The sequence below is a fragment of the Phodopus roborovskii genome, unplaced genomic scaffold (assembly GCF_943737965.1).
Source record: "Phodopus roborovskii unplaced genomic scaffold, PHOROB, whole genome shotgun sequence".
NCBI classification, from domain to species: Eukaryota; Metazoa; Chordata; class Mammalia; order Rodentia; family Cricetidae; genus Phodopus; species Phodopus roborovskii.
In genome coordinates, this window is record NW_026126416.1 from 26,050,907 (window position 1) to 26,077,319 (window position 26,413).

General features: G+C 48.2%; 1 protein-coding gene across 1 annotated transcript; it reads left to right on the plus strand.

The window, feature by feature from the left end:
• The first annotated feature begins 1,842 nt into the window (after positions 1-1,842).
• On the plus strand, positions 1,843-24,598 carry Mal (mal, T cell differentiation protein). The gene is made up of 4 exons (XM_051183444.1): positions 1,843-2,024; positions 18,693-18,860; positions 19,909-20,034; positions 24,007-24,598. Exons 1-4 carry the CDS (start codon positions 1,932-1,934, stop codon positions 24,079-24,081), a joined length of 462 nt encoding a protein of 153 aa, XP_051039401.1. The 5' UTR covers positions 1,843-1,931; the 3' UTR covers positions 24,082-24,598.
• Positions 24,599-26,413: the final 1,815 nt, after the last annotated feature.

The following is a 26,413-nucleotide window of genomic DNA, read 5'->3' on the forward strand; positions in this document are numbered from 1 at the left end:
TAGGGGGTAGGTGCTGGAACTGCTGAACCTTCCCAAAGGTACCAAGACTTTCCTCCTAAGTCATTAGCCCAATTGTGAAGGACTTAACAACAAAGGTTTGAAATAAAACCAAAGGCCCTCACTCAACCCCAGGGTGCAGTCAACAGAATGTGGGTTTTTATAGTCAGGATGCACCCGTTAGAAATTGCTAACCAGCCTCAGCTGGATTTGCCATCTGGTGGTGGCTTCCTGTGGCCAGCTTGCTTGGGCTTGTCTCCACTATAATCTCCTCAGGATCAGGATCCAGCCCAGGTTGAAGGCATGATGGAAGAGGCCCTGATGGTTTCGCCGCCCATCATGTCTAGAGGTCTTGACCTGGGGTCCTCGGGACCTGATGACTTGATGGAGGCACTCACAAATCACCAAAGCTGACAGTCTGGAGAGGCTCAATAGAGCAGAGGGTCATCCTATTTCAAACCTCTGGTCGCTTCCCCGTTGCTCTGACCCGTTGATGTTAGGAGTCTTGTCCCGCTGCCACCGTGCCAACCCCAAATAACACACAGAGACACTGTATTTGATATTAATGCTGTTGGCCAGTTACTTGTTTCTTACCTGCTAGCTCTGTCTTAATTATTAACCCATGTCTATTAATCTAAGTATTTCCAGTGGTCTCATCTTACCGGAGAGGGGCTGGCGTTGTGCTCGCCCCCCTCTCTCTACATGCTGACTCCTCCCTACCACTTCCTCAAATCTTCCTTGTCTCCTAGTCCCGCCTATCTTGCTTTCCTATTGGCCAACTGGTTATTCATTAACCAGTATGAGAAACATATTAACAGAATGACATTTCCCATCACTCTGATGGCCATAAAGTCTTGCTTTTGAAAAATACATCTAGAAATGTACTTCATGTAGGAAATGGAAAGGAAAAAGAGCTATGTGGAAGAAAGTGGGACCACACACACACACACAGAGAGAGAGAGAGAGAGAGAGAGAGAGAGAGAGAGAGAGAGAGAAAGTGGCACCTGTAGGTGAGGCAGGAATGGGGAGGGGGTCAAATTCAGAATCTGAGCTGGAGGTTGAGAAAGGCCATTATATAAAGAGGAGGCAAATATTGGTGTGATACAAATGGCTGTTAAGGGGGTATGATACTTGTTTAAAAATAAAGGCAAAAATAAAACAAAATTGTAGTATGGGAGAAGGAAAGCCCTACAAAGAGCTTTACAGCCTGAAAGTCAAAGGACACAGAACGGGGGAGGTCTGCCCCATCCCTAGAATTTCAGGCATCCTCCTTGGCAATGTCTGTCCCATTGATGCAGCTGCAACTTGTCCCATCACCACCACCCGCAGTCACCACCACCACCCCCCAGCCTTGTCCTGCTAAGACCTACGCCCTTCCCTCCTTCTGGCATGCAGCTCCCCTGCCAAGTCTCAGAGTTGCCCTTATAACCCCATCCTGCCGCTGAGATCAAAACTGGGGACGTGTCCTCCAAAAGCCAGGACGTGAAGGTTGCACACATTAACACAGGGAAGACTGGAGACCCGACCAGGGTTAAAGGGATGGGGTGCCTAAGGAGGGAGGTTTCGGATACGTTACTGATGGATAGTGAACACAGGGAAGTGCCGCCCCAAAACCTCTCCACCGCTCCCAGCAGGCAGGTGGCACCCAGGGGTGCCACAGGTGAGTCCAGATACTCACCCTCAGCCCTGCAGATCCTCAAGAGCACTCCGTTGGGTTTCAGGGCGGCGCCCGGGGCGATTCAGCCTTGACCCTGGGGTGGTGGACCTGGGCGGGGCAGGTGGCCGGAGCTCCGCCCTCCTCTGGCGCAGGATCTTCAGTTCTTAACCCGCGCGCGAGCGCGCCACGGCCACTGGGCTCTGCGGAGCGAGCGAGTGGTCAGCGCGGAGCCGGAGGTGCGCGTGTCCTGTCCCAAGGCCGACGCCAGCTCGCAGGCATGGCCCCAGCAGCGGCTTCGGGTGGCAGCACCCTGCCCAGTGGCTTCTCGGTCTTCGTCACCTTCCCTGACTTGCTCTTCGTCTTTGAGTTTGTGAGTGGTTGCACGCCCTGCGCTGGGAAAGGGACAGGGTGGGTTATGCTGCTTGCTCCCTCGAGGGCTCTGCACCGCTGTACCCGACCCTACCAGCAGCTTGAAGTCTGGAAAGTTTCCCCATCTCTCAGTAGTCGGCTCCTTTGTAAAATAGCGGATCGGATCGATCTCCTAGGCCGGTGCAAAGAAACTTCTTGTAGCTCTGCTTCTATGGAGCTTCCTTACAGAGTACCCAACTCTTCCCACCCACATTCCCTCTAAGTAGACAAAGCAAGCCAAAGCCTTCATGCTGCTTACAGAGACTTGGGACCGAAAGAATCCAGGTTTTTCTGGCTCTTTGAAGTTTTTGGAAAAGAGTTTGTCTCTGTGGCAAATTTGATGGGGTTAGAAAAAGAAAAATAGTGGCTGGCGTTTGCTGGGCTGTAGTCCTTGTGCCCTGTGTGAGGGGAGGGAGGAGAGAAGTGAATTCTGTTGCCTCCCTTGGCTGACCTTCAGCTGACTGCACCTGGGCTGGGTTCTCTTAGTCTTACACTCTAGAACTGCCCCTGTAGCGTGGAGAAAGTTTCCTATTGTGGGCTCCTGGTAAACAGTTGTGAAATTTCAAGACCTCATTTGGGGTTTCAAGTCCCCAGGAACCTCCTGCGCTTGCCTGAGCAGGAGGGTGTTTATTCTGTGCTGTGGAGACAACATCTCTGGTGCTCCTATCACACAGAATCCTTTGTGTGGCTTGGAAAAGAAAATGTAGAGGGTGATTTTAACAATGGGATCCCAGCTTCTAACAGCATGGATAGGAAGAGAGGATGTGGACACCAAAGATAGAAGGCTCCCTCATCCAGGGATGTCACTGAAATTGAGAAGAGTGTTGGGTTGAACCAGACTTGGGTGTCTCTGAAATGACTTCACACCCCAGGCATAACCAAGGCCAAAGCTATGGAAGAAACATTTGTAAGAAACTCTACACATCACCAAGCCAAGCTTCACAACATACAAATCAGAGCACCTAGACCAAGAGCTGGGTCAGACTTGCCCAAGGTCATCCAGGTCTTTAGCAAGCCTTCCAACCTCCTTGGATTCCTTTTATGTTCAGGGTTGCCAGGCAAGCTTTGGAACAATGCCGGCTGAATGTATTTGACATAGGCACTTGGCCATATGGGAAAGCACCCCCTGTGTGCTCTGGGAGCAGTCGTCTTTATCATCTCTTTTTAACTACTTGTTCAGTGAAAATTCACCCCGCCAGTGTGTTCTCCATTCCTCCGTGTGGTAGTGGGGACTTCTAGAGCTCCCTCCTGAGCAGAATCCCCCTTTTCACTGTTTTAGAACGTGTGTCTCCTACCTCAACCGTTGCTCTATGTCTGCCCACCCTCCCCCACCTGTCACTTTCTCAAGAAAACTTCAGCGTCTCACTTGGCATCCTTGAGTCCTTCTTCCTCTGTAGGTTAGGGCTCAGCTTACAGGCTACCTTGGGAGAGAAGGAAGAAAGCAGACACAGTCCCTTCAGTGCTTCTCAGCATAGGCTGTACTGAGGCAATGTGTGTCTTGACAAAGAGCTTGAAAATTAAAAGACTGGAAGAGGCACTGACCATGCCAGGGGTGTTGTCTTAAACTGGAGAATATTATAAGTCAACACCCAACGCACGGTTATAAAATGGGCAATGACTTGGACAGACGTTTCTCCAAGGCAGACACATGATTGGGTAATGAACACATGAGATGATGCTTAGCTGAGATAGTCACCAAGGAAATAAAAGGAAATAAAAACCACATTGAAGTGTTGCCTCTCACCCATTAGACTGACTGTTAGTTTTAACACAGGCCCAGTGGCAAGGACCACAATAAAACTTTAAAATAATGCCCCTCCCTCAATGGAACATAATTATCCAAGATATGGAGAACCTGTGGCTCTGCATATTGCTGTTAGGAATGTAAAGACAGTTAGCTAATGTGGAGAGCAGTTGGGTGGCTTCTTCAACAGCTACCTTATGGCCCAGCAGTTTCACACCCAGGAATATGACCATAGAATTATAGCAGCGACTAAAATAGAGGGTGTGCACACAGGTCCACAGCAGTGCTCATCAAGGTAACCAACATGTGAAAACAGGAGAAATATCCACCTGACAGATAGGCCTGGCAAGCACAATGTCACCTTTCCCTATAATGGAATACTTTCTGGACATGGGAAGTACTGATCAGTGCTGTCAAGGTGAACAGCCTATGCTCAGTGAAGGCAGGCAGATGGGAGGGATCACATACTGTATGGTCCCACATACATAGAGTACCTCAAACTGAAAACCATGGGGACCAAATGCGGAATGGTGATTTGCCAGAGACTGAAAGGGACAGGGATTGGAGAGCAATTACTCAGTGGGTGTAGGGTTTCCTTTTCAGGTGATGAAATGTTTTATAATTAGATATAGGTGGTGGTAGGATGCCATAAATGTGCACAATTTCACTGACCTCGTCAGTTTTGGATATCTTTTTGTTTTGGGGTTTTTTGTTGTTGTTGCTGCTGTTGGGTTTTTTGTTTGTTTGTTTGTTTTTTGGTTTTGTTTGTTTGTTTCTGTGTAATCTTTGCTTTGGTGTCCTGGAACTCACTCTGTAGACCAGGCTGCCTCGAACTCATAGCAATTTGCCTGCCTCTACCTCCCAAGTGCTGGGATTAAAGGTGTGTGCCACCAATGCCTGGATACCTGTTGCCATTTTTTAAAATCCATTCTTCCATTGTTGGATATTTTTGCTATTTCCAGTTTGTTACTTTTAGTTGCTGCAGACAACATTAGCAGGAACACATTTGTAATTCTTGCTGGAAACTTCTCCCTGAATGCATGGAGATTTGGCTGGAGGGTCACAGGGCATGAACATCTCTGTTTCTCCTTTGGCACCACCCTGATGTCCCAAAGGGTCATTCTAATTGAACATCCCAACCATAGATTTCCCAGGAATCTCATCAGTCTCTTTAAGCTCGATACTAACACGCGCTCAGTTGCCTTCCAAGATCCTGCCTCATTAAAAGGACCCCTGTGTTATATACACAAGATCCAGGCTAAACCTGGGCCTTCTCCACTCTCACCAGTAACATATTAAAGTCTCCATTGTTCCCCGTCCTTGTCACACTTGGTGGCATCAGCTTTTGTGATTTTCTGCTCATCCTGTGGGTGTAAAATGCCTGATTATTTTTCAGTTCTGTAGCTGGAGCAGATGGCGACTTGGGTTCAGTTTCCCATGCCTGAACTCTCAATAGCATGAGAGACACAGATGACCGGGGCCAATGGTCTGGAGCTGCTGCACTCCCCAGAGCCTCTGATCTCTGTAAGATCCTCCAGGGTGGTGAAAAGCAAGCCCAGCTCAGCAGGGCACCATGTCTTTCTGAGAACACCTAGAGCCACAGGTAGTGGGGAGACAGACAGATGCAACCCCACAGAGGCCCAGGGGTGACATGTTCACCTGTCTTCAACACTTCAACCCAGGACATCATCGCTTCTGGTCTCTATGCTTGCCCAGTAAGGGGCTTTTCCTTTTGTAGCCCACAATATGTTTCCTCCTCTCTCTCTCCTTCATTCTCCTGGTCCTCTCCCTCCTCCTCCTTCTCTCCCTTCTAAGTCAGACGCTTCATCGCTTCATCACACTCTGACCACAATTCCTGGGGAAGGAAGTTAGCATGAATGCTTTCAATTCTTACACATATCAAGCCTCACAGAGGCAATTACTTTCACAAAATGCTGGGAGAGACCTTAACCACTACTGCCCTTCCAAACTGTGACAGACATGCTGGAAATAACACCATCACCCTGTCTATCCCCTCCCCCAAGAGGTGGGTTGGCATCCAGAATGCCTGGGAGTTGATAGACAGACTTCCTGGAGCATGCTGAAAGCCTGGTGTGATGGTTCATGCCTATGATCTTATCAGTCAGGAGCCATGAATTTGAGGCTTGCCTGGGCTACAGAGTAAGTCTTTAAAAAAAAAAAAAAAAAAAAAAAAAAGCAGGGAGGGTACTAGGAGTTCTAAAGGTAGCTGTTTATACCCCCTTGTGCCTCCAGAAGTGTGAAAGGAAGCAGGGTTGGTCCCTGGTGACAACTGGTACTTGTAGGGTGCATATTTAGGGGTGGAGGCAAGAAGATGGAGCCACTAGGAATTGGTTTGCAGTATTGACTTCTACACTGAACTGGACCTGTTAATTATTAAAATGATGTTTTTTTCTGGGTCTCAGAATTAAAAGGAACTTTTTATTGTCTGAAAGTGACTGGATAGGTTGTAGTTTTTCACCTGGTTGAATAAGAGCCAGCCAGACACAGAGTGATGACTGGGTCTTGAGATGAAAAGTTCTCTGTATCAAGAAGCCAGCCTGTCACAGCATAAGGGATGCAAAGTCACAGGCACTCACATTTCAGGTTCAGATAGAAACTGAGGCTCAGAGAGGGAGCCACTTGGCTAGATCTCTGGGTCCACAGAGCCCTGGGGACATTTCCTACAGCAAGGACAGATCCACATTCTCTATACAGCCATGGAGAAGTTTTCTTACATCAAGGGTATTCAGGAGCAGGTAGTTCCCCCTATTTGGCAGCTCTGGGAAGGCTTGGATCCCCTCTCTCCCATCAGGAAATGAAGGGACAGCTCAGAGTCACTGGGTTGCTGGTGGACACACCACTACAACTACATAGAAATATATTCTGTGGGTTCTTAGTCACTATATCCAAGAATGATAAGCCCTACATAGATCACTGATTCAATGGGTGTGGCCATCTACCCTTCAAGACCTTTTTGAGAGTGGATAGAATAATAGATATTTGTCAGCGAGAGACAGAGGTGGGGTTCCCCAGTGTGTCCTGAAGTTCTCAGAGGTCCTTGGCATGAACATGCTCTGTTCCAGAAAAAAAATGTTCCTGGTGTCCCTAGGGAGTGGGACTAGCCTTAGTTGACCAGCACAGGACAAATGTTTCTCTGGGCTGTGTGGTGGTGTGTGTCCCTGGCTGAGGGGTCCTCTCTGAGCTGTTTAGAGGGATGTGCTGCCAAATTCTGCCCCAGTATTCTACTTCCCTTCTCGCCTCTAAAGGCTGAATTATGGAGGTCTGGGGAGAGGTGTTCTTGGCTTTGAGAAGTGGCTTTTCCAGTTTTACCAGGGCCAGTGGCCTGCTTTGATGGTAACTCTGAGCCGGGCAGGGTCATCAAGCTGCACCATCATGACCAGCTACACTACTACATTTACACTTTGTAAAACTTGCCTTGGAGCAAAGGCACCTTCCCTGCCTGAGCCTCCACAAGGGAGAGGAGGACCCACGAAATGAAATGCCAGTTGGGGAGAGAAAGGTCTGCTCTCGGCTGGTTGTCCGTGCTTGCACCTGCTGGACAAGTGGAGAGACCCTGCTGCTGCTCAGGGAGAATGCCCGCTCTTTGCTTCGGTACCAGGACCCATCACTGAGAGAAAGAAAGGGCTGGGCTGGGCTGGGCACCGGACCAGGAGCAGTCAGTCCTGAGCTAGACAGAGCCAGAGGTTGACACTTGATGGATTAAATACTTTCTGGCAGGAGTCTGTTGTTAAATCTCCTCAGCACAGCCAGTTTTGGTCTTTCTCCTGAGCACTCACATTATCTGTCCCTGGGTCTATCATGATTTGAAACCTGCAATCCTGGAGGAAGGTGCTGGTAGAATACTCCAGTAGCCAGATCTTATGGGATCAGTGAATACAAAGTCAGTGGTAAAGGCCCCTTCATCTCTGAAGCAAAGCACCATGGGGGAGTGTGGCAGACCCAGACCCATGGGTTTAGATTAATCCGAAGAGTGAGGGACAGACACCAGATCGCCGACAGTCTCTAAACTGTAATGCGTGGGTCCTTCGGCACGCTGACAGGAAGGTTTAGTTCCCCGTTAGCTTCTGGCTGGACACCAGCACTGGCATTTCCCAGGATCATTAATTCACTCCCTGCCTCACAGCCTCAGGCTCTGTGTGATTACTACCTCACAAGTGGGTAGTTTTCTACTCCTATCTGGGCAAAACAACCCACAGGGACATGCCAAGGTCCTTGGGCCTGTGGAACGACAGGAAAGCCTTGTTATTAATTGGGACAGATTGATAGGCTTGGGCAGAGGAGAAAACCCATGGGACATAGCCAAGAAGAGGGTAGAAAGCAGGACAGGTCCCTGTGAAACTCTTGACTCAACTTCCAAGGAGGCCCTGAAGGCCAAGGTACAGGGTTCAGAGTGGGCACCTCGGGAAAGGCCAAAGATGACATCCTCCACTCAGTAGGGAGGACAGGGTAGATCAGGTTTGTATCCACAAAGGAGGGCATGCTGTCCCTGAATGTTGTTCCTTCCTTTGTTATTGGGTCTTAACTGCAGACTTTGTTATTCTTTTCTGGGAAGGAACAGTTTATTGCCACCCATTGTCTCAGTGGCAGGAGGTGCAGACCTGAGTTGCCTCCCAAGCCATCTCCTCTGCCACTCCCTTCCTGTCTAACCCAGTTGAGAGCCAATGAGGACCTAGGGACTATTCTCTCCCTTGGTACTAATAGACCTATGGCCATGTCCAAAGCCAATCCCAGCTATAGGGTTGACTTCATGGTAAACTTAGTAGGAATCCATGGGTAAATGCCAGACTCATTTTTGCTGCTGTGATAAAATACTCTTACAAAAAGAAACTTAGGGAGGAAAGGAGTTTCTTCCAGATCACAATCCCAGTTATGGTTCATCACTGTGGGAAACTCAAAGCAGGAACTTCAAATTATCCTGTCCCATTATAGCCACAGTCGAGAGCCGAGAGAAATGAGTGCACGTATACCCACTTGCTTGCTTGTGATCAGGCTCAAATACATCCTGCCTAAGGTATGATGTTGTCCATAGTGGGCTAGATCTTCTCACATGGGTTAACTTAATGAAGACAGCCCCCACATACATACATGTTCACAGGCAAACCCAATTCCTCCTTGACACTAGGTGACCCTAGGTTGTATCAGGTTGACAAAGCTAACATCACAGCATCATTAGGCAATTTTAGCGTAATCTGAAGGCCACAGTGTGTACTTACACAAACTAAGAGAGTTATGACATCACCAGGTGGTAAAATCTTACAGAACTACTCATGTGTGTGTCTATTATTAACTGCACCTTCATTATGCATTACAGAATATATGCACATAATTTTTAAAATAACATGTTATAGGTACAACCTAATGGCTAATATGAACAATTATTGCCAATTGGTTAATAATTCAGCCCCTGTTCTGGGATCAGCTGGTTATCCTGTGCCCATAGAGGACAGCTGTGGAGGGGGTCTAGCCAACCTCCACCATCTCTGTCTCAAGTCCTGGCAGGGTGGGATGAAGCCTGAGGACAGATGGGGCTCTGAAGGACACTAATATGTATCCTGGTCACTGGTCTGCACAGGTGCTTTCTATGGAATCTTCCCACTGGCCCTTTTCCCATAAGTATTCAACATCGGAGCTAGCAACTCCCTCCAGCCAGCTTGATGGGGCAGCTAAGGAAAAGTGGGTGTGGCGGCAGGCAACCCCGTCCTGCTTTTGTCCTGGAGACTGGGTCCTGCCCCAGCTGCTCTTGGCACCACTCAGCCAGCCTTTGCCAGAATGGGTGGGGAGAGCTTCTTTGGGGAGTCTAAGTATGACATAAATTGCCGTGTCACCCTCTAGGCATAGGAACCAATTACCAGTGAGGATGGAATTAACCTTTCCCGAGTGTGTGACAATATGCAGACTGTTTGGAAGGGCAGAGGTACAGGGAAGGGCACACTGAAGTATGCCCTCACATCCCTAAACGTCTGTTCTGTCCTGCAGGAGTGTGGTGTGACTAGGAAGCCAGCTCTTGGGCATTAGGCCTTCTGAAACCAGCCACAGGGTTCAGTTGGGGTGGAGTGTGTGTGAAAATGCTCACATTACGGGTTGGCCCTCGAGTCTTACCTTCTCCCTCACTTGGAAGCCTGACCTAATAGCACCCTTTCCTGATGCTGAGCCCATGTTCTGCAGGCCTGTGTTTGTGGCTGGTTTTGAGGCTGTGCTTAAAGACTGGGCACTCAGTAAGGCTTGTTGGAAGTAGGATTTGTTCTCAGGAATGTTGGTAGGAAGGAGGTTGTGTCTGCTACTACCTGGATAACATCTAGAGATCACAAGATGATCTTGACTTTTTAAGGGCAGGTGAAAGGAGAAACTGACCATGGCCACCGAGTCCCAAGGCCCCCAGGAAGTGTGCTGGGACTCCAATGGGTGTTTTCTGACACATGCTTGTTTGTGTGCTCTCTGAGTTACTACCTACTTGACGATGCCTGCCAACACCTTTTGTTTTCTTGCATTAAAGCCACTCTTTTCTGGTCTAATGTTTCCATGGGTTTTGTCTTTTACAGGTGGCTTGTCTGGTATTTTTTTTGCAGAAACTCTTTGCTCCTGTTTATCTTGTTGGGCACAGCTAGTGGGTGTAGGTGTGGCACAAAATTTTCCATCCAGATGAGACCATGCATGTGGAATTCACCTCCACTGGCCAGTCAGAGGGGAGCTTTCATTCATTCAGGGACTGGCAGCTCACCCCTGGCCGGAGAGGAAGCTGTGAGTTAAGATATCTCCCTATGCAGGTGGAATGGGACAGGGGACTTCCCTGACACCTGATGGAGGAGGAACTGTGGACCCACCATGTTAATATCAACTGAGGTCCTAAACAGCCAAACAGACATAAGGTCCCCTAAGTCCTGCTCTTCCCGTCAAGTGGGGTGGCAGGACTCTACCACTTGCTGTCTAACCTCCTCAGGAGGGATAATGGCACAATGAATTTCCCTGGAGGAAATGAACCTGATGGTGAAGGGGTCAAAAGAAAAGAGCCACTGGTATAGGTAAACTGAGGCAGGCCTTTCTCCTAACACACCCAGTGCTCACCTAACAGACCCAGATGTCAGCCTCCCATTAAGTCAGGATACCCTCTACATAGACTCTTCTGATCCCTATCTCCAGGGGAGGGGACAGTATAGGGCTCCTTGCAAAGTGCTGGCCTCTACTGTCCTGGGAGAAGGTTTCTCTCTGATCACCTCATACTTTCACTAGCTGCCTGAGTCTGCACTGGAAGATACAGAACTGTTGTCATGGGAGACAGGACTCGTGTGTGTGTGTGTGTGTGTGTGTGTGTGTGTGTGTGTGTGTGTGCGCGCGCGCGCACGCGTGTATTCCATATTATGGATTCAGGGATTCATATCAGGGCCTTATTCATTCGTGCTAGACTAGCACGCTGCTGCATCTCCATCCCCTGATGTGTATCTTTGAATAGACCTGGCTCCCTGGGTGTACCTGCCACAGTATTGACATGGTCATTATTGGTACCTGTTCAGTACATGAGCAAGCAATTGGGAGACTGAAGAAAGGCTGCCCTCTGACTCATTAGGATTCTGACCCAGGAGGAGGAACTGACATTAACTTGGAGAACTTCCCTGTGTTTGCTTCTACTCTCTCAACCTCAACTCTCAGAACAAGAAAGGGGGTCTTAGGCTCCATCCTAACTTATTTTTCAAAGACAAAGCCAAGGAACCTTGGGAAGGCTGCAGTGTTTTGTTGTCAAAGGTGCTGCCCTGACCTCTCCCTCCCTCCCTCTCTCTCTCTCTCTGTCTTTCTTTCTCTTTCTCTCCAAATCATTCTTCCAAGACCTGATCCTCTGTGTCCTCGTGACCTGGTGCCATCTCTCTCCTTAGCAGTAGCTCATCTTCAATCTGCTTCTCTACATAAGAACACATGCCTATGCAGGTGTGTGCCCAGGTTTGTGCACCACACAAACACACATATTTACACACACACATACATACATGACTATATGTGGACATGTGTAAGTCACAGATATGATTCTATACATGCAAATACATGTATGCACACACAGAACAAGAATGTCCTCTGTCCTCTGACTCACAGAATGAAACTTTTAGCCAGTTCTTCCCTAGGTAAGTAAGCCTGCTGGAGCACACAATGATCACACTGTGCAAGTCACCACCGTAAGTAAAGTTCTGGTGTGTTAGTTAGGGTTACTATTGCTGTGATGGAACACCATGAAAGGATTTGTTTGGCATATCTATGCCAAGTCATCGTCCACTGAGGGAAGCCAAGGCAGGAACTCAAGCAGGATGAGAACCTGGAGACAGGAGCTGATGCAGAGGCCATGGAGGAGTGCTGCTTACTGGCTTGCTCCTCATGGCTTGTAGCACTAAAAACAACCAGACCAGGGGTGTTCCCATGTACAATGGGCTGGACCCTCCCCCCATTAATCACTAATTTAAAACAAATCCCTGATAGACTTGCCTGCCTATAGCCAGATCTCATGGAGGCATTTTCTCAATTGGGGTTCCCTCCTGTCAGGTGACTCTAGCTTGTGTCAAATTGACATAAAGCTTGCCAGTGCACCCAATGTTGACATAACTCTTGGCTACTGAAAGAGTGCATGCACATGGCCAGCAGAGTTGGGGCTGCCGTTCCTGATGGCCTCAGGACAGCATTCATGGGTATGGAGCCTGGCAGCCCTCCCAGAAGCCTGGGGTGTGCCAACTGGCACCTCTCAGCTGATGAGGCTATCTACTTGAACCCTCCAGGGAATAAAAGGCAGCCTAGTATTTGGTGCGCAGCCTCAGTTTTGTGGCCCATTTCTCTTACTTCCCAAGAAGTCAAAACACAAACTCCCAGTCATATTTACCCATAAGGGAGCTGTTAGGAGCCCTGATGTCTGACATGAGGGGTGGGGGGGATGCATTGGATGTGGGTGGCATACTCTTTGGATCCTGTCTTGGCATGTTCCCCTGGCAGACTATAGTAGCACTCCGGGAAAACAATCAGAGAAATTGAATAAATCCTTGGCATTGACCTTAGTCACCCAATCCCTGCAGTGAACAAATTGGGATGAAGCGCTCTTTCAGCTGCACAATGCTAGAAACGCCAGATGAATCTCAAGAATGTCCTGGAAAATTCCTTTCTTCTACTACAAGTGAGTTCATTGTCAGAAAGGCAGCCTTCACATCTTCATATCCCCTACATTTCTCTAGGCAGACACATTTTATACAACTTAAAGTTAGGGGGACACAGTGGTATTTTTTTAATGCATATACGATCACTTAATTTTTGATAAGACCTCATGTGTCACAGGCCAGCCTAAGACTATTGTGTAACTAAGGATGGCCTTACAGTGCTGGGATCATAGGTGTGTGCCACCAGGCATAGTCCATGAGGTTCTGGGAATGGAACCCGAGGATCCATGCACTCTAGAGCACTACACTCCCAGTTCTTGAGGTGACTTCTAGCTCCAGAAATCCCAAACTATAATCCCAGCATGAAGCCAGCCTGGTCTATATATCAAGACCATGTCTCAAAACAAGACAAAACAAATCATAATTGGTTAACCAGTTATCTCCAGCTCCCATCAAGTTTGCAAGTGGGCAGTTATACACACTGAAATCACAGCCTTTTGAATTTTTATGTGGTTTCGGGTGAGACGGCTTTATTCCACAACAGGAGATTTCCACTGGTACCCACTCTCTTTGTAGGTATGGTTATCTCCATTTCTTAAACAAAGGAGCAGAAAGGCTAAGTGACTTACAGGGGCACTTACAGGTTCGGCTGGTAAGTGACAGAGCTACAATTCAGACTCAAGGACTCTAGCCCAAAGTCTATACCCTTGCCCACTCTGGTGTCTTTTCCATGGGTGACTCATAAGACCGAGCAGGAGGCCACACAGATAGCTCAAAATGTAAAGTTCTTACTACCAAAGCCTAACCGCTCCAGAATTGGAGAACCAACTCTCAAAAGTTGCCCTTGACCAATGAATGTGCAAACACACGCACACACGCACACACGCACACACTAAAGAAAAATAAACCAGTGGGGATCTTCTTCTTAGGGTTCAGATGAAAACTCCCCCAGAGGCTGTCTATCTTCTGAGGAGATCATTTTTCACTAATATCATTTGGTTGAGTAAGCTATGGCTATGAACCATTTTTAAACCTTTGGAAACATGTTGTTGCATTCTGAACATTATCCCTACAGGTCTTCTTGGCACACAACACCGCACACTTCCCAGCCCAACATTCCCTTCCCAGGCACAGGCTTCCACTTACACTCAGTGAGGCTGTGTCCTGGTGCTTAGAGGATACCCATCGATGACCTGGTCTCATTCACAAAACAAGTCAGGGATGGACACAGGAAGACAGAAAAAGAACGTTCCCAGCGTACTTTGCATCAAGAGGCCAGACAGGACCAAGGGCAAAGTTCTCGTTGGCTCTGATGGAAAGCCTGCAGGACCCTGGAGACAGGACCAAGTCCTCTTCTGCTTTGTCACAAACATTCAGAATATCAGCTGAAGTCTTGTGTTATGCAAACATGTTTCCAGCCTTTGGCAAAGAGCCTGAATCCTCTGTTACCTGCCTCACAGTTCTGCTTCCCTCCAGTTGACTCTGACCCTGGGCCTGGATGTTGTTTGGTTTTTTTTAAGGTGCCCTAGCTAATTTTATGGCTAGTCAGGGCTGAGGACCCTAGAGCATCAATCCAGGTTCTACCCCCACTTTCCAGCTTGGAGTGCTGGGCCCCAGAGGGACTGGTCAGTCCATGTAGCTCCCAGGTCAGCAACTTGGAAAGCTTTACTTGAGACCACTGTTGGCAGCTACTGTGTCTCTGCTATGTTGGAATGGAGGTGGTAATGAAGGAACTAGGCTTTACCAGGAGCAGACCCCAGAGCAGCAGCACCTCCAATTCCTTCCTCCCTCCCTCCATCCATCCATCCCTCCCTTCACCCCTCCCTTCTTCCCTTCCTTCATTTTACCAATCACCTCTGTGCATCTGAAGACTGAAAACCGGAAGACACCTAGAGTTTTCATTACAAAGGGAAATGCTTTTGAACCCTCACCCACCCCCTCGCTCTTGACAAATATTTGGCCAGTGGGGTCCTGAAGCCAGACCTGAAAGGATTGCTCACTGCCCGGGAGTGCCTTATCTCCCGGGTGTGGGTGCCCTGTCTGCTCTCTCTGTTTGCCCTCTGTACAGCTTGAAGGTGGAGTGGGGTGCAAACAGGCTTGGGCCCCCATGATTCATGCTGAATATCAAGTGGCTCACCCTTCCTCCAGCCCAGCTTCTGCCACTCCCTTATCCTACATGGTGCCTGGCTTCCCCACCCTCTGGAGCCCTGAAAACTGTTGCAGCATCCCTTCTTGTGAAATACTCTCTGTCCTTCTACCAAAGAAGCACACCCCAGCCCTGTGTCCAGCTTAACCAACTAAATCCACCTTTCCCTCTAGGGCACCACTGAAGCCATGGTCCAGGCCAGCTCCCTTGCCTCCTCAGAGACAGCTCTTAGCCTTCATTTAGGCCAGAAAAAGTAACCTAAAGTATGTCCAGTTCAGATGCAGGTGCTTTTTGTTTTGTTTTTCCCCCAAATATTTTCATTGTAATTGTTGAGACAGGGTCTTACTCTGTAGTCCAGTCTGGCCTCAAACGCATAAGCCTTCCTGGATTTTCTAAGCACCTTTTAATCTGCAATTGGTTCAATCCATGCATGTAGAAGCCATCGTGCCCCACAGCTACTGTAGCCATCTGTGAGGAGCTTCTACACCAGAACTGACTTGAGCAAAGGACCACTCTCCAAATCGGAAAGTCCCTGGTGAAGCCACATTTCGTAGGCACCATCTGGCTCTGTTCCCTTCACGTTCCCCTCATCCTCCTGCCTTCTTAGTGGGGCTGTGAGCCTTTTATCCACCTCCTCATATTCCCTCTGACCCTGCTCAGCCATCCCCATCCTGGCTCCATCCCAGAACAATACAGCCTTGCGCTCCCCACCTGTTGAGCCAGGCAGTGAGGGGTACAGGGAAGACCTATTGCCAAGCAGGGAGGCAAATTCTAGGGTTTATAAGGATGTCTGCAGAGTTACCCGCCCCCAATCTGAGTGTAACATAAACAGGAGACTGGTGGAGGAATGTCCCTAGGTGTAGACCAGATTGGCCTCTAACTCACAGACATGCCCCTGCCTCTGCCTCCCAAGTGCTGGGATTAAGTACATGTACCACCACTGCCTGACTCATTAATGGTGTTTTAAAGAGAATCTGTAATCCCAGCACTCAGGAAGTGGAGACAGGAGGATTGACATGAGTTGGAGGCCAACTGAAGTTACTTAGTTCCAGGCTGGCCTGGGCTACAGTGAGAAACACTGTCTCAAAAACTGAACTGAGAGAAAGAAAGGAAGGAGGGAGGCAAACAGAGAACTTTCTGCAGTACCTCACTGTGAAGCCTACTGCTGTCTATACCAACCAAAGGGTAGGGGGTGGGCACCTAATTTTCAAAAGTGCCAGTTTGTTAGGTGACATACCCAGAGCCAGGTTCTCCTGGACCTGCCAGGGGCTAGAGGCTGGACTAGGGTACAGGATGGGTTTTGTTCACTGGAAAATTGTGGACAAGGGTTCTGACTGGACCCCAGGAATCAATCTCTCCCTCTGTGTGTGTGTGTGTGTGTGTGTGTGTGTGTGTGTGTGTGTGTGTGTGTGTGTGTGTATCCAGAAACATGGAGCAGAAGCCAGAGCACAGTCTCCAGCATAGTGATACAGGTACTCACTCACACAGCCTGATTCAGTCAGGCATGCACCATAGGCTCAGAGCCGGCTCAATGCTAGCATCTAGGAAGACTTTGGCAAACCCTGTGTTATCTCTGACATGCCTAGTGTCCCACCCTTGACTCCTGATCACAAGTCCTGTGTCTGGCTGCATAGGGAACATAAGATGTAATATAAGAGGTAATATAAGATGCATAAAATAGAACCCATACTTCTGTAAACCAGGAACTGAAAACAATTTCCAAGTCTGCCATTTGCAGGTGACCATGTGCACCAGCTTAACTTAATGCATTTGACAGTTTGTTTGCCCTAAATGTAATGATATAGCCACAGTAAACATAAACCACAGTCATTACCCAGTCCACCTTTGCTGGCTGTGCTCTGAGGGAATTCTTCAGTGTCTCAATACACTCAACCCTTTGGCAGGAGTCAGGAGAATGGACTGAAAGGGGCTTGCTTTCTTTTGTGGCATCCTATGAGACACCCATAAGCACTTCTGGCCTACAGTACCCCACATAGATTCTGCAGAAGAGTGGTCCCACACATATGGGCAACCCAAGCTGCTCCTGTGGTGGTTTTGTTCATAAGTCACTCTAGTTTAGCACAGCCATTTAACTAGCCTGGATGGAGGACGGCAGTGTAGAGGATGGCTGGCTGGAAGAGGGGGCAGACGGTTCTCTTGGCAGCCCTCAGGGAACAGCTTCTGTGACTGAGGCAGACTTCACTGCCGTAACCACCTGATTAGACAAAGTACGTTTTACCTCTAGCTGGACACCCCAGTGTTGGGGCTCAGGGCTGCAGAGGCACGTAGGACTCCCTTGCAGCATGCAGACAAGTGGCCTGGTTTAGATTGACCTCAGATGGTTATGAAGTAACCAGACCCCAGACCAAGGACACTTTGGAGAGAAATGCCCCACACTGATGCTTGTCTCTGCTGACTAGATGGATGGACCTGACGGGCCTTTGCATTTCTTCATGCCGTATGCTCATACCTCCTAAAAGCTATTCAACTGCAACACAAGGGAGTGTTGCCTGCCCTCAGCCACAGCCACCCAGAAGGAAGTGCCCTGCTGGGCCATACTGCTTTTCCAGACTTTCGATTGCAGAGTCATCTCCACAGGTCCCAGCCCAGTCCTCATCTGCCTGGGGCAGGGACATGAAGCTTGAGCCAAAGAGGCTCAGAGAGACCTATAGAAAATCCCAGCAAGGCTTGAGTGCTGAGCCATCCAGGGGACTTCTGGAAGCTCTCCAACCCTGGGAACATCCATGGTGGATGTCTTTGGAGTATGCTCCTCTCACACCTGTGCCAGCCATCTGAGAAAACAGGCTAACCTGTGACCTCCCTGCTCTAATTTCAACTTAGACGTCAGAAAAGTTCCTGCACTTGGGGATCTAAGACTTCGGGACTGGAAAAAAATATGCCATTAACACAGTATAGCTAGTATGTCCACCCATTAATAACCTAAACAATTTTCTTAGTTGCTACAGTGCTTTTTCTGTTGCTGGGGACTGAACCCAGGTCCTTGCAGTGGCTAGACCTCTACCACTCAGCTACATTTCCAGCCCTTGATATTTTGGTAAGGGTCTCATGGTGTGGTGTGGGCAGGCATAAAACTCACTGTGCAGCCTAGATTGGCCTTGAGCTTGCTATCCTCCTACCTCTGCCTCTCTGGCGCTGGCATTAGAGACTGTCACTCTGTCACCCTCAGCTGGCTGCTTACTGTTTTATAATATAAAAGACATTCTAAATCAAAACGATCTAGAAGAATAGACACTCAGAAGAAAGGGTAGCCCTTCTAATGCTTATTACACAAATAATTCATTCTTTTGACAAATGGATCCACTTCTCAACCATGGAGTTACTGAGTTAACTGGAGTTAACTGAGTTAATATTTGTGAGGTGCTTAAGACACTGCCCAGGTGTAATACAATGTTTATTAAATAAAAAATGAAAGTTGTACTTAAGAAATGAAACAAAGCCAGCCAGCAGGTCACAGCAGAGGTGAGATCGGAAGCTCTAGCCTGAGGCCTTGGAAGACAAAAGAGATCTCTTTGTACCCTTTCTGCGTATCTGTGGCCTCAGTGTCCCTGTTCCAGTCCTCCCTCTGCTTCCTCCCTGCAGATCTTTGGAGGTCTGGTGTGGATCCTCATCGCTTCCTCCCTGGTGCCCATTCCCCTGATCCAAGGCTGGGTGATGTTCGTGTCTGTGCTCTGCTTTGTGGCCACCACTTCCCTGATGGTCATGTACATAATTGGTACTCATGGCGGTGAGACTTCCTGGATCACACTGGTGAGTACTGGCCCTGGGAATGTGTGTGTGTGTGTGTGTGTGTGTGTGTGTGTGTGTGTGTGAGATGAGGATGAGTGTGGGAGGTGGAGGGTGGGCGTAGGGGGTGGACACTTATCACTGGAAGACTACTTTCCCAACCCTGAATGGGGGTGCCCTGGAAACACTTTCCAGCACAACCCAAAGCTGAGGTGGCCTGGCCTCAGTTGGGACTCTTCCCAGCAGTAAAGGCTTCCCATATTGAGGAGGCCAGAAAGGAGGGCAGGGTCCATGTATTTGCTGCACATTCTTAGGGGGCTCTCTGATTTCTTATCTGCGGTTGCCTTTTCAAACGTAACTAACAGCCCATCCATCTCCACCCACCCCATGTAGCTGACAGCTGTCAGCTGCTCCCACCATCCAGGAGGGCTGTCAGCACTGTGTGGAGCAAAGTTCTGGTGGTTGGGCCTAAGCTAGTGGCTCCCTAGTGACCAGACCATGCTTTCTACTGTGCTCCATGGCGACTCCCATCTAATCACACTTTCCAGAACCCTTGAGTGCCAAACCGGCCTGTGTACTTTCTTTTGTAGTAAGTTCCGCTTTGAGGCCCTGGAGACAGGCCTCAAATAAATATAAGGGAACTTGCTTATTATTAATTAAAAGAGGGTTCAGGCCACTTGGCTAGACCTCTACTTCTCCACAGCCTTTCTACTTGAATTTTTGAAGTCACTTCAACCACTCAGAACTTTGTTTTAGTTCCTTTTTGCTTTGAAATATACCAGGAGCCAAAACAAATAAATAAGACCAACACAACAAAATGGAAACAATGGAAATGGCCTAGGCTTCTCTCTCCCTAGACTGACCAAAGAGCCTACATGCAAGCCAGGACCGTAACCATGTAAAATTGATCTTGGGGTCCAGAACCGGGTTCTACCAGTTATCCTGGGTTTATATTTCCTGTTGTTATTGAAAAAATACCTCACAGTTTGTGGGTACAGTCACCGAGGATTCTGTCTCCATGTCTGGGTTGGGTGTCTTTTCTCATCTCTGACACAGCCCTTCTCACCCACAGGACGCAGCCTACCACTGTGTGGCTGCTCTGTTTTACCTCAGTGCCTCAGTTCTGGAAGCCCTGGCCACCATCACAATGTATGATGGCTTCACCTACAAGCAGTACCATGAGAACATCTCTGCAGTGGTAAGTTCCCTGCAGCTCTACACCCCCAGTACACAGAGCAAGCGGCTCTCATTGCCCGCTGCAGAGGTTCCAGGTGGAGGGTCCCCCAGCCCTCCCCTCTCTTTCCACAGTGCATTGCATGTGGAAGGAAGTCATTTGTGAGGCAGCGAAGCCCCTGTGAAGGGCAGGGATGGGCCACGACTCCCTTAGTTGTTTTCTCAGGGCTGCATGGACCAAGGTGGGCACAGGGGCTCATGCTAGGCTGGCTGTGCATGGACAGATATGATCGTATATGGCCCCCACAATAATCCTGTGGGACCAGGCAGCTTGAATTGTTTCCTAAGATTGGAAGCATCAAAGCCAGGGTCTTGGCCACCTGTGTGTGCTTTTAATGCTAGTTTCTAGCAGTGTGTTTGGCCACTTGGGTCTTATGACCTTCCTCGGGTGTTGTCCACCGAGGCACGCCACCAACACAAGGACACTGAGGCCAGCATGGGTTTTCTTTTTAACTGAGTAGACCCTAATGACAAGGAGTAAGAGATCACATTGTTTCAGAAAGATGTTTTCTTTTTTCCGTAAAGATGTTTTTCTGAGTGGTACCCTTGGAGTAGTGAGTGTATTGATACGTTTACTCAGAGTCCTCAATATAAAACTTATTTCTAACAATGGGTGGCATAAAAAGGGGGGTTAGAAGTAGTACTTCTCAGGTTTCCAGAAATTGACCTGTGAATCATGCACACCCCAAAGTGGAATGAGCTAACCCAGTGCCTGTACCTGTCATTTGTTGGAAAAAAGGAAAAGAAGCCAAATGCAGTCTACAGGGATGTGTTGGTCAGCCTGCTTCTCCCTGGAGAGAAGGGGCAAAGGTTCCTCAGAACATCAACTTTATAGGGAACTCTCCAACCAAGAGAAGCTGCACACTCCCCTTAAGCAGTTTTAATGAACCTAGCCACCTGGACGTCCCTGTCACTACCCTCTCTAGTACAACATGGAACACTTTCTCACATGGAATTTCACAGCATAGCCAGGCAGCATCTGGCTTGTGCCTTCTTCCCTGAGGCTGGTGATACATCCTCTCTGCCTCCATCTTAGAACCATTGTCTCCCCTGCCTGTCAGGGGAGCACGTCAGGCCACTCCCCTTCTTAACCCACAAGCCTTCTGAGTTCTCAGACATCAAAGCATTTGATAACACCCCTAAAATTCTTCAGGGCAGCAGTAGTGTGGTGTAGACTAGATGTGATCGGAGTCTGTCCATGATGGGAAAGCCTAACTGGGTTGAATTAAAATCACTGCCTACTGAACAGGTTGAAAGCTACAGGGTTCTATTGCATCTCAACTTCCCAACTCCTCACTCTGACTTTTCATCTAAAGGCATTATTCATCCAGGTTCTGGGAGATGTATTGATTAAGAAATTGGATACATGGGGCTGGGGAAAGAGTACTGCTCTCACAGAGTTCCATTTTCAGGGTGTACATCTAGTTTCTCAGTTGCCTATAACCCAAGGTCTGGAGGCTCTAGCACCCTCTTCTGGCTTCCGTGGTCACTGCACTCACACGCACATACCCACCTATAGAAACAGACACTTTATTTTTAATAAAGTATGTTTTAAAGAGCTAGGATACAGACCTTGAGGTATATGTCAGTGGTAGAGCATTGGTCTGGAATGTGCAAGGACTCAGATTTCATCCCCAGCACTACTAACATGAGAGAGAGAGAGAGAGAGAGAGAGAGAGAGAGAGAGAGAGAGAGAGTCCCATTGGCCTTATCACCATCACAGTTACTAGCCAACTTCTAGCACCCAGTTCAGTTTTGCCTGACTCTTGAAATGGAATTGTACAAAGCTCATTCTCTTATGCCTGGCTTCTCTCTCCCAGCCTATGGATGTAGGAGTCATCCGTGTGGTTGGGTGTAGATGTGGACTGCTTATTACATTGCTGTATAGTATGCCATTGCAGGCCTTTCACGACATCTACTCATCCACTCCAAAGCTGACTCTGTCCCCATGTTTTCATATTGGACATGGATAGACATGCCCGGCCATTTTATGCTAGAGTCAAAACTCCAAATGTTCTCCTTTGGCAGGTATACTGGGCTAGAACTAATAAGGTGGCATGAGAACCAGGTTTAAAGCAGAGCTGTTTCCATTCACAGTATCCTCTGGATTGGTACCCAGGGAGGGGGCATCATCCTTACTCAGAATTAACACCTGATCTTGGAGCCTCCCTCACACCAGCCAGCCTGCCTCATGTCCCCTCTCTGGTTCTCACAGTAGGACCTGTTTCAGCTCAACTTCTTCACTCTGACCTTTGGTGGCAGTGAATGGAGCTTCTTTGCCAGAAAGCTATCTGGGATTGACAGAAGTGGACAAAGGAGAGCTAGAGATTTCTGGAAACATCTAGATCTCACTGTGGTGGGCAATCATGGCAGAAGTTCACAGAGAAGAGTTTCTGAAGGTCAAAATGTGTCTCAGCACATCCCGGGCTCTAAATATCGACTGTGTGCCATTTCTTAGTCTCATTTTCAAAATAAATCTCCACTCCTGTTCCTTCCAGTACTTCTGCCAAGGCTTCTCCTTGGGCCTGAAGTCCCACCTGAGGGGTCCAGGTGACTTGGGTAGTTAGGAGTTTCCAGAAATTTGTCACTAGCTAACTCAGGTTACATATCGCCTCTGGCCAATGAGGGTGGAGCGCCTGCCTATGCTTGAATGCCATGGCTGCTGTTTGTGAGCATTTCCAAGACTCATAGAAGCGTGGCCACCCGAAATGTGCCAGAGCTGGAAACTTTTGACCCCTTGCCCAAGGTCATGAAACCAGGTGCAAATATTGGATTTGGCGGAGGTCAAGCAGCCAGAGTACAGGGGCACACACAGCCCAAGAAAGTCACAGGTGACAGTCAGTCCTGGGCCTATGTTCCCACTGCCAAAGTGACAGGCAGCATCACCTCAACAACTCCTTGGTACACCACTTCCTGTTGATAGAAGCTGGATGCCTACCCTCCTCTGCCTTGCTCTCCACTACTCATGAAGCCTGGTTGCCTTACTTGTGCCTGGGAAATGAAGAATCCAGAATTAAGAGGAAGGGTCTGAGAGATGGAAAGATGTCCAGTGGTTAAGAGAACTTGTTGCACAAGTGTGAGCTCCAGAGATCAGATCCCAGAACCCACATACCAAGCTGGACATCCTTCCAATGCTGTAAACCCGTGACACTCAGTGAACCACTAGCACTCAGTAGCTGTCTGCTGGGGTAAAAACTACACGCTCCAGTTCACAGAGAGACCCTGCCTCAAAGATAAAAGGCAGGGACTCTTATATAGAGGAAAACACCTGACGTTCTCCTATGGCCTACATATGCAACACACACACACACACACACACACACACACACACACACAGAGTCACACACAAACATACACAGTTATACATACTTTTTTTTTTTTTTTTTGAGAAAAGGTCTGCAATCCCAGCATTTGGGAGGCAAAGGCTAGCAGATGTCTGAGTTCAAGGCCAGCCTGATCTACAAAGTGAATTCCAGGACATCCAGGGCTACACAGAGAAACCCTGTCTCAGAAAGCAAAAACAAAACAAAAAGATAAAAGGTCTGATCAAGTACAGACAGCATGGGGAACTTAACCAGAGGTAGCAACCCAGGCCATGGTGTCACAAGCCAACTTCTGATGTCACAACTTGGGAATATTGGCCTTGGTCTTACTGGTGTAGAGAGGGATGCTTTTCATAGTCACTGACACCTAGCTGTGATATCTGTTGGAGGGGACTTTGATGACTCCAGCCAAGTCAGATGACCCTAGTGTGACAGGGAGGGTTTGCACACCAAGACCAAGGCAACAAGGTTAGACTACCTGGGGATCTGGGTACCAGCAAGCAGTGGTAGTCCATACACCCTGAATCTATCCTCCAGAGCCACGTGACAGCCCTCATAGCCCCATGTGCCCATCCCCATTGACCCCACGCTAACCACCTTCCCTCTGGTTCCAGGTGTTTGCCTACGTGGCCACTCTGCTCTACGTGGTCCATGCTGTGTTTTCCTTAATCAGATGGAAGTCTTCGTAGGACCGCAGACCAGGAGCTGGAACCCAGATGGCATTAACTGACCAGCCCATCTCCCCCATTAACTTCCTAGAGCGCAGACGTGATGGTGGACAAAAGAAAACAAGCCAAAAAGCAAACAAAACAAAAACAAAAGGAAGCCATGTTCTGTTTCTCTTGGGTGTCATGTTTACTTTCTGTCAAGGGTTTAGGGCTTGCTATGTTTAACCTCCAGCTGTGGGAGGAAGGGGCTGTCTTGCCAGTGGCCTTTCTGGCCTTGACAGGGACAGTGGGTGGGAACTGGGAACCTTGATCTGAAGAAATGACGATTTTCCCTTGACCCTTGGAACACATCTTAAGAACTGCCTCTTGGAATTTTCCACAGGCTCTTTAGAGCATCCATCCCCTGGCATGTCTTAGTTTTTGTGGATAGTCTGAGTGTCACAGAGACTGAAATCCACCCAACAGAGGTCTCCAGATGTTCATAGTGGAAGATGAGCCCCTCTAAAACACTCCATTAAATAAATGTCTTTATAGCTCATGTTTCAAGGGTATGGGACTAAGGGGTTGTTTTTCATTCTCTGGGATCAGGGACATTGTCCAGTCAACTTTCTCCCCGAAGAAGCCTTTGATTTAAAGGAACTCTCAAGGGACAATTCAGATGTGCTTGCTGGGCCACTCTTTCCCAGTGTGACTCACTGGGGATCCCACCCTCACAGCAATGTCTTCCAGGATAGTGGCTCCCTTGTAGGGAGATCCTGGGGCTCCAACTTCTTCTTTGAAGACACAGTAGTCTGCTCAATTAGAGTTTTCTCAAGCCCTGAGAAACCTAGCTCTGGACAGTTCTTCCTTTTCATTGTAAGTGCTCTAAAATGCTCCATCATGGTGTCTGTGTGTTTGGGCACATCTTCAGACCATTCAGGGACCAGACTGCAGAGTGAAGGGACTATTGATGGTTGCCATATTCCAGGTCAGGGACCTGAAAGGAGGAAGTATCATTAGGAAGGATCCAAAGAATCTGGAAAGTCAGGTTCCCCGATAGGACATCTCACCTTGACCCCATGGCTAAAAGAAGTGAGTGACAGTCTAGAGATGCAGCCCCAGATGCTTGACTCTCCTGCCAGTCTCCAGGAGAGCCAAGATTCTAGCCTCAGTCAGAAGGTTTAACCAGCTAATGTTTTGTTTTCCAATGAAGTAGGAGATGAGTGCTACAATTAAATTGGACTTGGGAATTTTTCTACCTTGGTTCTGAGGATGGAACCCAGGGCCTGTGCTTGTTGGGTAAACACTCTACTGCTGAGGCCCATCTTCCCCGCTCAAACTGGGTCTTAATGGCACATCCAGGAGGACTTTTGTTATCCCAGCATCACAGGGACCCAGATTTGCCACTTGCACACTTAACACAGTCAAAATTTCATAGTAAAACACAAGTAAAAGATTAGGTTGGGGATTTATTTTTAAAATTTTAAATGTAAACTAAGAGAAAATAAGAAGTTCATTATAGTGTTTAACAAAATCTGAAACAGTGTTGACGAGGGAAGTCTCATGTTTTCAACAAAATGGCACCATAACATTATACTAACCAACAGCTCAGCATGATTGAGGGTCACGTTTTGACAAGAGGGAGGGGAGGAGAAAGGGGAGAAAGAAGGAGGGGAGGGGTGGGGGAAAGAAGGGAGGGAGGGAGGGCGACTAAATTGAAATTCCCCAAGAGTTTCTCAATGTTTCAGATGTTTAATCATTAAAAGAAACTTTCTTAACAATCTTTCTCTCTTTTTGTGGCAAATTATTGTAACCATAGAAACCTGGATTAAAGACCATGAAGATGGGTCTGGCATAACTTTCAAGCTTTCTATCCTGGGTCTATACAGAAACTTTGTAGTTTCTTTTTGTAATCTTTTATTTATGCTTTGACAATTTCACATATGTATACAATGTATCTTGATCCCATCATTCCTGACCCCTCTCTTCCACCCCTAGCACATGCCCCTGCCCGGTGGGCACACTGAGTCCAGTTCGTGCTGCCTGATGGAATGTCTACTGATCTTGTTGGCTGGCTCTTGTTTAGGTCTTAACCATAGCTGCAGTGAGTTCATGAGTGCAAAAGTCATGTCACATCCAGAAAACAGCATGCCACAGCACTCCACCCCATCCTCTGCCTCTTAGAGTTCTTTTTTTTTTTTTTTTTTTTTTTTTTTTGTCACCTCTTCTGTTCCCTGGGCTTTGGCAGAGGTTGGGGCGATGGGGAGAGTTGGGGGGTAGGGAGGGGGGATTAATTGACAGAAATGTCCCATTTAGGGCCAAGCCCTCTGCGGTCACTTACTCTCGCACTTTGACCAGTTCAGAGTGCCTGCAT